The sequence below is a fragment of the Gopherus flavomarginatus genome, chromosome 7 (genome assembly GCF_025201925.1).
Source record: "Gopherus flavomarginatus isolate rGopFla2 chromosome 7, rGopFla2.mat.asm, whole genome shotgun sequence".
NCBI classification, from domain to species: Eukaryota; Metazoa; Chordata; order Testudines; family Testudinidae; genus Gopherus; species Gopherus flavomarginatus.
Window position 1 is genome coordinate 18,130,157 of NC_066623.1, and position 14,111 is coordinate 18,144,267.

The window sequence follows — 14,111 nt, forward strand, 5'->3', positions numbered from 1 at the left end:
CAAACTCAGCTCCTGATTCAGTCTCCTGTTTTCCATAATGGGCTTCTGTCAACATAACTATCATTGTTGGCACAGGTGGTGTCTCTACACTGGCAGGACTCCTCCATCTGTCAGTATATGCTGCATCTACACTACAGGGCTATGCCGGCATAGGCTCTGTGGTTTAGGCACAGCCTGTCTACACTGCAAACAGAGATGTGCCTGAAGCACATGTAGAAGTGCTGAACTATCTTCAGTCTAGCTAGCTTGAACAGCAGCAGCGAAGCCAGGGCAGCAGCACAGACTAGCCACCTGAGTACATGCCTAGGGACCTGGGTGGAGATGGACAGTCCTTAATACTGCCCAAGTTAGCTCCAGTATTTCTACATGTGCTGCAGTCACAATTCTGACAGAAGTGTAGCCATACCCTATGTCATGTAGGCATTTTTGACAATTATACCCTGAGGCTAAAGCACATTTAATTCACTTTGACAAAACACACTCAGTAAAGCAAATTTTGTCTATATGAACGTTCCCCTTTTCCCCCACATTCACTTCAAAATGAAATGCACCTTTAAAGCACTGTAATTAAGATTGTGACATAAGAAACACTCCCATAAAAGCAGGTAACCCTGAAATTCTGGGAGAATTAAGCAGATACCTCAGGAAAAGTTACAAAGCATTATTGGATCAGGTATGCTGATGATCTACGCCAGGAGTCAGAAACCTTTCAGAAGTGGTGTGCCGAGTCTTCATTTATTCACTCTAATTTAAGGTTTCGTGTACCAGTAATACATTTTAATGTTTTTAGGAGGTTTCTTTCCATAAGTCTATAATATATAACTAAACTATTGTTGTATGTAAAGTAAATAAGGTTTTTAAAATGTTTAAGAAGCTTCATTTAAAATTAAATTAAAATGCAGAGCCCCCCAGACCGGTGGCCAGGACCCAGGCAGTGTGACTGCCACTGAAAATCAGGTTGCCTGCCGCCTTCGGCACTCATGCCACATGTTGCCTACCCCTGATCTATGCAGAACAATTAAGTGGTCAGACACTATAGTAGAAAACCTAGACAGATGGAATAGAAGAAAGGCAGGCTCCTGCTTTGGAAGATGGGTAACTGAGGCATTTAATGGGAGGAGGTAATCAGCATGCTACATGCTGTCCTGATTGATCTGCTGCAAGATATTTTTGAAGTGGGCCCAGGAGTTTCTAGCTGTCTTGACCATCACAAGAGTATAACAGATGAAAAACTGCTGTACCTTCTCAGAATTCAGGAGGAGATGTCCATTTGCTCTCACAGCTACAGGCCATTTGTCTCTGCATTTGAAGACACAAAATATGGAGTGTATTTTTATTTTAAAAAGCCATTACATTTTTTGTTCAATAAAGAACAAAAGTCTAGTGATTTCAGTTAGGAATGGGCATGCTTTTAAGTGGAACCTTCAAAAAAGGCACCTACTGGGGATCTTGAGGATTAATGTCACTTTGAAGACAACAGAGCTACAGTACATGTGCTAAGCCTTATTGCTACAATTCAAAAAACATGCACTACAGAGATTTTTTAAAAAGCTATACTCCACTTACCCCCACCTTCTCCTCTCTTCAATTACATTTTTAATTTAAATTTAGTGCCAATGAAATTAGGGACCGATAGCAATGGATAAATACAGTTGTTTCACACACCTTCGCTGAAAGAAGCAGTTTAGGAGTTCTAAGGATGCTTGAGAGAGGAAATTTGCCCCATTCCTGCTATGATCTTGATCAGCAGCTCTCAAACTTTATTGATTAACATATCACTTTCTTAAAGAATTGTTGAGAAGTGAATGGATGGAACATTAAGCTCACATACCACAATATAAACCACTGGTCTTGATGGTATATACACATACTTGCAAAGCAGCCTGCTAATAAACACACGTGCTATCACCCAAGTCCCAAATACAGAACATCCTGCCAAGAGCCATTGATGGAGATACCAAGACTGGAGTGTTTGTAGTTTTATCTCCACACTTGCTTGACATTGCTTCCAAATTTACCTTTGATCTGGCCACATGGCTACGTGGTTGTAGAGGTAATATGATAGATGGTTTGGGATAAGATCCTTGCCAGAGGCTCTTAGATCCACAGGATACCAAAATTCAAACTCCTCCTTGAGTTTGTCTAACTTTTGCTTTGGAATCTGTGTCTTGGGAAATGGAGCAGCCCTGAAGAATATGTAATCCCAGACTTCTTTGGACATCTGATGCGCCCTGCATAGAAATATTAATGTCTTAATAAAGAACACACACACACACAGAGTTAGTTTTTCTTTAAAAATCAGGATGTTTGTTTTTAACATAACCTGAATCTGAGGCCTATCACTACATAATTCAAAAATTAGCACTTTACTAATTCAAAGTGATCTACAAACAATAACTAATGAATTCTTACAACAGACCCTATGAGCTAGTTACTCTTATTCCTGTTTTACAGGTGATGAAAGTGAGACACAGAGGGTACATCTACATTTAAAAAAAAACAAACCAATACTGCAGCAGCAAGCATCAGAGTCCAGGTCAGCTGACTCAGGCTCATACTATGGGACTAAAAATAGCAGCATAGACATTCCTGCTCAGACTGGAGCTTAATCTCTGACACCTGATGAGGGGAGGGTCATCTGACTCAGGCTCTGAGACTCTCTGCTGTGGGGAGCTTTTTTTTACAGTGCAGATGTACCCAGAGAGGACTTGTCCTTGGACACAGAGGACTGAGTCGATGTCAGAGCAGGGCTCAGAACTCAGGACGTCCTGTCTCAGCCATACCCCTCTCTACTTGACAGTGTCCTCTGACTCCTGAAAAGCGAGGGGGATACAAACACCTTAATGCCCTGGAAATTTGATTTTATATCTCTTCCCCATTCCTGTGTGGGCATCCTTTGTGTCTTAAATACTATCCTAAAAACTCAGAATCAGAATTTAAGTCCTCCCCAAGCCTCTATGCCATGGATCATTCACAGATATTACCATCCTTCTGGCAGAGGAAAAGATTAAATCTCCTTCACATGTGTCAGCCCTTATCCTTAGCTGTCACGGAGAGGACAGGAAGAGAAGAGGGAGAGAATTACTTGTTCAACACCACAAGGCAACCTCCCACTTCAGAGACTGAGGATTTTGTCCCCATAGCAAGCACTCCCAGACTCTTCCAACACAGGCCAAGAGACAGAATCCCCACACAATTAACATTTTCTGATGGTGAAAGGCATATACATTAGCGGCAGGATGATGGTAGTTTTAGAACAGACGTGCTACCCTGAAGTGCAGTCTTAGAGATCACATACGAAGCCAAGGCTCTAGTCACCTGCAGTCATTCAAGATCCCTTGGCACTTAGGGTATGGGAGATTTCATCTCCCAATTCTTGTGGGGATTTCATTGAAGTTTATTAGATTCTACCTGCTCTTATTTCCCCAAAGTTTTTAAAATGTCTAGTTCTAGAGGATTATTGCTGAAAGGCTTTCAGGTATTGTCCTACCCTACAGGTTAGAGATCTGTGCCGTTACTCAACAGCTATGTTTCATGCCAAAGATCACTGCACAATAGCAAAGGATGAAGTGATCCCTAAACATCCCTTATTTACCACACAGTAGTGTTAATCTCTGCAAAAAGTGCTTTGCAAACCTTGGATGTTTAGATGTTCTATATTAGGCAAAGCACACAATTTAGAGGTGCATCTAAAATTCAATGCAATTCAGATTGCTCACTTCAGACCTTGTTTCCAGACATACCTAGTGCAAAAAATATCTTCTGTATGTAATTAGAGGTGTTCTTTGATTCAGATGAAATTCCTGCCAGACTTCTTAAGATTAGTTTTTGTTGCAGGTACCTTATGTTGGAATTCCTTTCCAGATTAACTAAAGCATCAAACGAGGCTCCAAAGCTGATGTGTACAGGAGTGACAGAACTGAGAGGCCAGAAAGGCTAGAGCCCCTGCAGTGGAAATATTGTGAGGGCTCTGCCCCCTTTAAACTTGCACATGGGAAGTGTGGGGGCACACACAGATGTGAGAATGAGACCCAGAGGGACTGAAGCAGCTGCCACAGGGCCCAGGATCGGGCCTGGGGAGCAAGACCCAAAAAGGCCACTGCGAGGCCCAGGAATAGGTAGAAACCCCAGGACCCTCCTTTTCAGCCATGAACGGGCTCTGCTCCCCTCCCTGTACCAGCAGAGTCTGAATACCTCTCCTCACTCCCCACCAATCCCTCTGTCCAACATCTGCAGGAAGCTTCCACCTCTTCCTCTGTTCTCTCAGATGCATAAGTGAACTACTCTCCTGAACACATGGAATGCTAAACTAAAACCCCAGCGTCAAAAGGGCAGTGTGGCAGTGGCAGGACACTTGGCTGTTCTTGTCCTGAACAGAAGACTGAACACAAACTATCAGTCACAGGTCACAGCCACCCCATCTGAGAGGTCATGGAACAGACCTAGCAAACATCAGAGCACAACTGCTTTTCACAGGGCATTTACCAAATGAGCCAGACCCCAAAAGTGAAACCTATCCTTGGTATGTCAAAAAATCCTTCAGATTCGAGAGAGGAGAAAAAGCTAGAAGCCTTCCAAATAAACATTGGCTGCAGCATAACAAAAATCCCAGTTTGCTAGAAAACCACCAGTCTCTAATATGGGTACATTTGTGATCAAGAGCAAGACCTATTCTTGTCCACTCTGTCCCTAGAAGCAGGCATGTAGAAGGGGACCAGCTGCAATTTGCTGAGGTTGTAAGAAGTTACAAAGCAGATTTTTTGCAGCTACCACAGAAGTACTTGCAGGAGCCACAGTGAAACCAGTCAATCAGTTACCAAAATATCATGCAGTTTCCATTTGAAGGCAGCAAGTGGTGAGCAAGGGTTACTTGCAAACAGACCTCCTTCAGCTGCCCTTGGAGGGACTCCTTTCTGTCCTTCTCAATTCCTCCAACACTATCAGTCTAAAAGCTTTGCTAAAGCAGGGCTCTGCCTTTATCTATGCTACTATTTATATATAATGCTCTAAGCACAGATGTGAAGAGTCGGCCTACAAGTTATGCCTTTGGAAAGAGCCAAAGCGGAAATACATTGAAACATACCATTCCCCATCAACCTGTACCTCCTACCTGATGCCAAGTGGAGAATCTCCTTGTCCACGCAGATTATCTCCTTGCAGCAGATGAGCAACTGTATAGAAGGCCATGTAGATAGTGGAATCGGAGAGAGATTCTATCAGCCACTGCTCATCCCAAGGTAAACGAGTACCTACAAGAAAACCCAAAAAAGATCGTCATTACCAGGCACAGGCCAGAATTCCCATTTGCAGAACTCACAACAGATGATGGGATTTTTAAAAGTGCCTGAGTGACTCAGGAGCGCAATTCCCACTGACTTCAGTTGGACCTTCACTCTTAAATCACTTCAGTGCTTCTAAAAATCTCACTCAGGAGAATGGGCCAGTTGCAGCTGGTTTTTTGTTCTTGAACATCTTGGCAGACAGAGGGAATCCTTTCAGGGGACTGTCCTTAGCTTTCCTAATGCAACGGTCAGCTCACTTCTAAATTCAACAAACTGAAGCACCTGTTCACCTTATCGTTTGCTCTGCATGTTTCATAGAAAGAGATTATCCTGGCCTGCTGCCATACTGAGTCAGGTGGTATTATATCAGGATCCTATTCTGTGAACTAAGAAGGATTGGGTCTGGATGAGAGACCTGCAAGGAAAATCCCCAGGCACTGCAGGAGATGGTACTGGTTCCTTCCATGTCATCTCTGAATAAATGGGCCATGCATGGTGATAGGGTGGGGGGAGCTTTATTGCTGGTGGTGTTTCCATACAAAAAATAAAACAGCTCCTGATTAACTCAGGTCATGTGGAAGGTGTCATCTTTTTGATGTCCTGGGTCAAATTCTAATTGGGGTCATTCTGTCTTGCCTACCTAATTCCTCCGACTAACCTCTCAGTTAGATATTGTATTAGATTTAAAATGATCAGTATGTCTAGTGATTTTACATCTAATACAATATCTAATTGAGAGGTTAGTGTGGGGAATTAGGTCCTCTCCAGGTGAGGGTGGAGCAGCTGACGTTAGTAGAAGAGTTCAAGTATCTAGGAGTCTTGCTCACGAGTGATGGTAAGCAGGAGCATGAGACTGACCAGCGGATTTGTGCGGCGTCAACAGCGATGCGGGCGCCGTACCGATCCGTGGTGGTGAGGCGGGAGCTGAGTTCTTGGATGAAGCTCTCCGTCTACAGATTAATCTACGCCCCCATCCTCAATGACTGAAAGGGCAAGATCGTGGGTACAAGCGGTGGAAATTATGTTCCTTCGCAGGGTGGCTGGGCTTATTCTCCAAGACAGGGTGAGGGGCTTGGCTACTCCTCTGGACCGAGAGAAGCCAAATGAGGAGGTTAGGGCACCTGATAAGGATGCCCCCTGGGAGGCTCCCTTTCGAACTTTACCGGGCACGTCCTTCTGGAAGGAGGCCCTGAGGCCAACTCAGGACTTGCTGGAGGGATTATATCTCCCAGCTGGCCTGGAAACACTGGAGAATCCCCCAGGAGGAGCTGGAACATGTTGCGGAGGAAAGGGAGAATAGGGAGGACCAGATCTCCCTTTCCTCCATGCTGCTGCTGCAACCCTCACCGGGAAAAGCATGAATGGATGAAACCGTGAGAGTTACTCTCCTCAAGCAGCAAGTGAGGAAAAGCTGTGTGTTTTTCCTACCTAAGCCATACGTTCTTGAGCAGGCATGCTCCTGCAGCCAGCCCAGTGTAGCTTCAAAATTCCTTCTGGTCTCTTCACAAAACCTATGTGGAACAGACTATTATTAATCCTTGGTCTCCCTCAGGGTTATGTTGTCAGCACATGCCACATCCCAACCTACACTTTATCCATCTCTTTCCCAGAACTTACGTCTCTAGATCCGTCAAGCAGTCAGATGCCTGCTTCTTCCAGTTTACTTCACCATAATCTAGGTACCTTAAGACCAAGGAAAATAATTAGAATAAAGAAGTTCACATAAGGGTGCACTAGGGGGACAGATTAAGTGATTTCACTTCACTCACCACTGGTCACAAAGAGCCACCACACACTCATCCATGGACCTCGATATAACTTGTTTCTCAGGTTCCATATAAATCATTGCTTCACCCTGAGATAAAAAGGGAAGAGGCATATTTATACCTTTATAGTTATAATACATAGGGCATTAAATGAAAGGAGTTTACCAATAATAAACCCCCTATTATAATCCCAACTGTGTGTGTAGATTCTTGATTAAAAGGTGCTACAGAAACACAAAGTCTTTACTGTTTAAAGCTATGTACAGATGGTAAAAATGTGTATAACAAGGCTTTAAAATATGATGCACAAAATCCTCAAGAACTAGACAAAATGGGGAATGGGAGGAAAGTGATTAGCTTTAACTCTGCATCCATATTCTGTATCAGAGAAACGAGATAGAGTACCACAGTACAGACTGAAAGGAATGATCCTGCACTGACACAGATACAGACTAAACAACCAAAGCCTTTTCCGTATAATCACTATGATTCTACGGACTGTGACTAGGCCATAAGACATGCATCTATGTAAGGCAGTACGCACAAAGCTAAAAAACCCAGACATCTCTTTCTACTGGATCCATCAGGTACAATACATTTCTCTTTATCTAAGAATATCATACTGTGTTTTAGCATCACTTTGTACTCTATTGCTACTGCTCTTTCCAAAGAACATCTAAGGCAATGCTTCTGGGGAAATAAGCCAATATATTTTATTTAGTGACTATCCTGCTATGGGAAAGACAAAGGATCATCTTGGAAAGCAGTATCCAAACTACCACATACATTGCCCACCATCTTCTTCTGTATAAGCTTCTTGACATCCTGGACTTTTTGCCCCTTGTACTCATCCACCAACATTATCTGTAAGGGAGAGACCATTGCAGAAGTTAGGTTTTCTTAAAAGGATTAAGTTTCAAGTATTATGTAAAAACAACTAGTTCTCTTGAGCTGCAAGAAATACTGGTATTGTGACCTATGACGCATCTTAAAAATTAGATGCTGGAAATTTTTTTTTTTTTTAAATCTCCCTGAACTCCCACATATATATTTATATATTATATGTTTTACTTATGCACATTCAAACCAGGAGGGCTAGCTGGACATGCACAGCCCTGCCACACATGAAATTGGTCTTTGAATTCCAAATAGTTTAGATGGGCCAAGGCTTAGGGCACTGTGACAGAAGCCCACCGAATGAGCTGAAATGGGGAAGAACCACTCTTCTGTCATTTTCTACCAGTCTCTTCAAGTCAAGGTTTGGAACGATGTTGACTGTTTCCTGAGAAAGGTGCATCCAGTGGCCATAACATGGGCCTCATCTTGAGACACACACACCTCCAGCCTCCCAACTGGGATTCTACACTATCTCCACAGCACATACAGAGGCTCACTTAAGGGGAAGTTCCTTAGAATGTGGGCCATTAAAAAATCCCAAAAGGACCCAACCCCCATCCCCAAAAAAATCCATACACCTTCACCTTCCCGATTTATTAATCTATTACAGGGGTGGCCAACCTGAGACTGAGAAGGAGCCAGAATTTACCAATGTAAGTTGCCAAAGAGCCACAGTAATATGTTAGCAGCCCCACATCAGCTCTTGCCCACCCCCAGGCTCCCAGCACCTCCCGCCCACCAGCAACTCTGCCAATCAGCACCTCCCCCTCCCTCCCTGCACTTCCCGATCAGCTGTTTCATGTCATGCAGGAGGCTCTGGGGGGGAAAGGAGAGGAATGAGGGCAAAGCAGGCTCAAGGGAGGGGGTGAGAAGGGGTGGAGTGGGGGCAGGGCCTGTGGCAAAGCCAGGGGTTGAGCAGTGAGCAACCCCTGGCACATTGGAAAGTTGGCACCTGTAGCTCCAGCCCCGGAGCTAGTACCTATACAAGGAGCCGCATGTGGCTTTGGAACCACATGTTGGCCGCCCGATCTGCCTCCTTTCAAATGTTTATCAACTTCAGTATAAAAAAAAGGTTTTCACAACACACCTAGGGAAGCCTAGTTACTTACTCCCTCATAAAATCCTTTAAGGTACACTCTCTCCTTAGCCTCTGTAAGTTTCTCTTTGTCATTCTGGCTCTGGATTTTCAACTCGTCACAGACCAATGGAGCAGAAAGGCTGCCATAGCCTGGGATTTCGATGATGGGCACCTGGGAATAGCATGGTATTGTCAGGATTTGTTTCAAATTGTGCGAAAGCAACACAAGTCCTGCAGGGAATTGTCTCTTGAATTTTGCAGCCTTCAGTGGAAATTGTACTCCTAAGAAAATGCAGAGTCAAGTGCATTTTTCTTCCATGTTCACAATCCAACAACCAACATGGGAATTGAAACCAGAGATTTGGAGGAGAGGAAGAAAGGCATATATCTACCAATTGTGAAAATTCATGAGCATTACACTTGTTCTGTGCAAACCATACAAGTGATATTATAGAGAAAACACCTATTAAAAGCAGCTGTCAAAGTTACAGCAGTCTTTGAATTCATGCTGTTTTATACATAGTGTGCTGCTTTCCAGAATTTACTGTTAATCAAATTTGCTGGAATTCTATAAAAATTCAACACAATGCCACTAAGCTCATCAGGAATTTCTGGCACTCCCCAGAGTGACTCCTGACTGCACGTCTGCAAGCAATAACCCAATTTTTTCCCCTGTGCACGAGACAGACAAGGAGTATTGAGCAGCTAACTGAGAGGAGAGCAGGAGCAATACAGAAAATCTGAGATGTATTTGGCTGTACTCTATACTCTCAAAATGACATACATGGCTGAATCCCCATAAACTCCATTAGCAGTAACAGAAGTGACACAGATATAGCACTTTGCACGGAGCAGATAATACAGTCTCCATTAAATCAAGATTATCACAGAAGGTTTTAATCCGCGAACAGAGACTCAAACTCTAAACTGTAGCCTCAAGGTAGCACTTGCTACAAAAATAGTTTTGTTTTGTTTTTGTTTTTTTAAACACAAAAGGAGTGGAGCTTTCCTCCTTCAAGGCCACAGACTAACAACTGCAGTTTCACAACTATGAGGGCAAGTTCTTCTGATGCTTCAAGCTCTTTTGGCTACTAAAGGATTTTAAAAACAAAATTTCTGAAAGGTATGCAAGCTCCTAATCCAACTAAAAAAAGCCATGTATATTTGAGAGACACACTTAGCTGCACTCACCGGTTCAAAAGGCAGGACCATTTCATCTTTAATTCCATATTTCCCTCTTAGAGCCTACAGAAGATGTTGAAAAAAAACAAAGCACACTATAAAACAGAAGAATTTTTTTTAAATTTATTTTTTCATTATGTGTAATTCCTTAACAAAAAGGATGAGCTTCTGAATGAATAATATATCATGCTCTCAGACGTGTTGTCAACCCTATTTGCCCACCACTCCTTGGGAATTAAGAAATCTGAGTTCAGACCCCCAATTTTACAATCAATTTCCAGTTGGTCTCAGGCAACTCATTAACCCTGTGTGGCTTAAGTTTCCCAGTTATAAAATGGGGAAAATACTACGTCCGTACCACGCAGGGGGTGTTGTGAGAATAAATACATTAGCATTTGTTAGGTGCTCAGGTACCAACTACCTAGAAATTTATATGTCTAGACTTTAAGTCTTCAGGGCAGGGACCAGTCTCATTTATTTTTGAAACACCTAGCACGCTTTTGGTACTATATAATCAAAAGGCTGCTACTTGGCTTATGTGAAATGAGTACAGGGGTCTTAACCTAGTAACCAATGGCCAAGTGACCACACCAGAGAAATCCCTCTCACGCCTGGTACTAATTTCCACCTTAATAGTCTTGTCAACCCCACCCATATAATATAAAAGTGATGAGGTTCTGGTACAGAATCATTTCCAAAGTCTGCATGAAGAGGATACTGACGATCAGAGTTTTTAAAATATTATTTACAAGTGGATTCCAAACTAGAGTCTGCAACATCATACACTTAGTTTGCACATAAGTTTAGAGGTCACTCATGGAAGTTTCGTCAACTAAAAAAAATGGTCCCCATTTTAGTTATCAATGTACTTGTTTTTGTCACTCAGAACACTCGAACTGTGAGTAATACAGATCTGAGAGGCTGACCTGTTTTTTCTTCAAATCTCTCAGGGCTGCAATGTCATCAGGAGCATCAGATGGGACACTTGTGACCACTCCAGTGCCTTGCAAAAAAATCAATCGGGTAACAAAAATCAATTAATATATACTATGAAACATGGGATGTAATGAACAGGCTCATGCAAGAAAATTACTTTTATCTTACCTTTATTTTCCTTTATTGTGAGCATAGGAAGAGCATAGATGACTTTGTAGAAAGTTAAAGGAGCAGAGAGTGCAGCTCCAAGAATCTCCTGTGCAAGAAAGGAATATTAGAACAAGGAGTGCTGTCTTGGCCTGGCTCAGAAGGAACCTGCTGAGCTGAAGTTCCTTTAAACCCAGCTGGTCTTCCCCACATAGTGCAAATAGATAGATAAATTAAAAGGCCATGACACAATTCAAACTGCAGAAGCCCTTCTTCTGCAAAGTAACTAGATACCATGCATATCGCTCTGTGGGACAGTATAATGGACTATTTTATTCATTACTAGGAAATGAAGTACCAGATTCTGGAAGGAATTCAGAGAAGAGCAACAAAAGTATTAGAACTGGAGAACAGTACAGTGGATTATACCCATTCTCCAGACACAGAAGAATTTTGAGAAAGGGATGGTGGAGTGGGGAGAGACAAATAACTGAAAAGTGTAAACAGCAAGGAGAGAATGGAATGGTTTAGTGTGGTACATTTAGGCGAAAGAAGGTTAAAAGCTGAATATCAGGAAAAACTTCCAGAGGACTATTAGACTGAAAAATAGTCTCTCAAAGAAAATGGAGGAAGGAACTGAGAAATTTATAGCTAAATTGAATGAAGGACTGGAAAAGCACTCGTATTGTGAGGACCATTCCTGCATTGACAAAGGGTTGGAGCAGATGTCCTAGCAGTCTTCCCCACCTCCAATTTATATGGATTTTATCTTTAACAAGATGGAATAGAATATTCCACTTTCTGTCCTTCATGTGACTTCGTAACACAAAGGACATTGTTAGGAAATCCAGTGCATCAAGTTTTACCGGGTGGCATTCTACTTAGACAGTGATGTAGAATGGCACACCCCAAAATGCCATTGGGTCAGCATTTTTATTCAATATTTGTGAAGCTAAATATGCTGAACACCTGGTCCAAGCATTAAAGACAGGGAGCAGTCAAAGGAAGTAGCTATTCTCACCCAAGGTGAACTAGGTATTTCAGTAGAGAATGGTCCCAGACTCATTTAACTCATTCTAACTAACTATTATTTCCTTTCCATCCTTTGTAGTAAAAATAATGAGTCGCTGCTTTACATACTGCAACACACATTACTTGTGCCATTAGTTCTCAAATAAGATTGTGGCAACATTAACACATTTGTCCATAGATTAAACAGCTGCACTAGTCTGGTAATCTCCTCCCCGTTCTTTATTTGGTCACTTAACACTCACCAAAAGCTACCAATATAGATTAAAGTGTCATCAAGTTTCTATGCCACAAGTAGGCAAAGCACAACTCCTACAGGAGTCCATAACTTGGCCTATAAGCTGCAAGATGCTCACCTCTCCCATCAGCTCCTTGACGACAGGTACCACGCCGTTATCTTTTGTAAAGCCCTGGTAGGACATGTTCCTGGCGGCTCTTTGGGTGCAGATAAAAATATCCCCATTCACATTCTCAAAGCCAATGTACTTCATATCTGGGCGAACCCAGCAGTTAGTCTGTCCAAACATGGTCTCTGGTCTGAGAGTAGCTGCCACCAAGAAGATATTTTTTCCTTTAAGGCCACTAAAATAAGATAGGGCACATTAAAATAAGAAAACTAGGGTTATTACAGAGTTTAATTACTCACAAGCTAAACCTAGCCCTAAGGAAAGTTCTGTAAGGGATGAACCTGGATGGTCTATTAGGCTTTTTCACTTAATCTAATACTATAGAATTTAGTGAGTCTTTATTTAGATTAACGAATACACTGACTCAAGACAACAAACAAGACTTTCACAAGTTGGGTGTCCAACTTGAGACACTTTAAAGGAGCCCAATTTTCAAGTGATGGATGTTCAGCACTTTCTGATAATCAGGCCCCTTTAAGGAGTCTCCAGTTATCACTTTTGAAAAACATTAGCCGAAGCACTTTTCTCTTCCCAGTAAAGGTCACTATTGGCCAAGAGGAACAAAGAGCAGTAAACTGTCAATTAAGTCACTAGATATGAAACTAAGCACACATTGGGAGACATTCTGTCACATATGAAAACAAATTTTGAAAGAGAAAGTACTTAAGAACAGAGGTAAACGGTAATTGGGATAAAATACAACATAGTTTTACAAAAAGTAGATCGTGCCAGACCAACCTGATCTCTTTGAGAAAAGAACTGATTTTTTTAGACAAAGGAAATGCAGTAGATCTAATCTACCTGGGTCTCTGTAAGACATCTGATACAGTTCTACCTGGGAAATTATTAGTTAAATTGGAGATGGGGATTAATGTGAGAATTAAAAGGTAGATAAAGAATAGGTTAAAGGGGAAACTGAAAGGTGACCTATTAGGCAAGAGGGAAGTTACAAGTGGAGTTTCTCAGGGATCGGTCTTGGGACCAATCTTATTTAACATTTTCATTCATGACCAAGGCACAAGAAGTGGGAGTGTGCTAATAAAATTTGCGGATGACACAAAGTTGGGAGTAGAACTGAACTACTACAGTAGAGCTGGAGGACCTTGAAAACTGAAGTCATAGAAATGGGATGAAATTTAATAGTGCAAAGTTCAAGATCATGCACTTTGGGACTAACTACAAGAATTTTTTGCTATAAGTTTATCAGTTGGAAGTGACAGAAAAGGAGAAAGGTCTGGGTGTATCAGTTGATCATAGCATGAGACGCCAATATGACAAACCAAGAAAAAGACTAACGCAATCTTAGGATGCATCAGGCAAGATATTTCCAGTAGAGATAGGGAAGTATTATTGCCATTATACAAGGCACTGGTGAGACCTCATTCAG

The 14,111-nt window shown here is 42.1% G+C and overlaps 1 protein-coding gene across 3 annotated transcripts in view; it reads right to left on the reverse strand.

Annotated features, from left to right (window-relative positions):
- LARS1 (leucyl-tRNA synthetase 1) overlaps nt 1-14,111 on the reverse strand; it is a 53,512-nt gene that overhangs the window by 20,676 nt on the left and 18,725 nt on the right. For all 3 annotated transcript variants that reach the window (XR_007775504.1, XM_050962537.1, XM_050962539.1), the window contains 12 exons: nt 12,674-12,899; nt 11,310-11,397; nt 11,132-11,208; nt 10,215-10,268; nt 9,055-9,195; nt 7,835-7,912; nt 7,052-7,137; nt 6,900-6,965; nt 6,711-6,793; nt 5,111-5,249; nt 2,019-2,231; nt 1,242-1,299 (listed from right to left, as the gene is read on the reverse strand). Coding sequence is in view for 2 of the 3 variants with exons in the window: in XM_050962537.1 (XP_050818494.1) it covers nt 1,242-1,299; nt 2,019-2,231; nt 5,111-5,249; nt 6,711-6,793; nt 6,900-6,965; nt 7,052-7,137; nt 7,835-7,912; nt 9,055-9,195; nt 10,215-10,268; nt 11,132-11,208; nt 11,310-11,397; nt 12,674-12,899 (1,309 nt within the window). In the remaining variant the exon portion in view is untranslated. The remainder of the gene's footprint in view (nt 1-1,241; nt 1,300-2,018; nt 2,232-5,110; nt 5,250-6,710; nt 6,794-6,899; nt 6,966-7,051; nt 7,138-7,834; nt 7,913-9,054; nt 9,196-10,214; nt 10,269-11,131; nt 11,209-11,309; nt 11,398-12,673; nt 12,900-14,111) is intronic.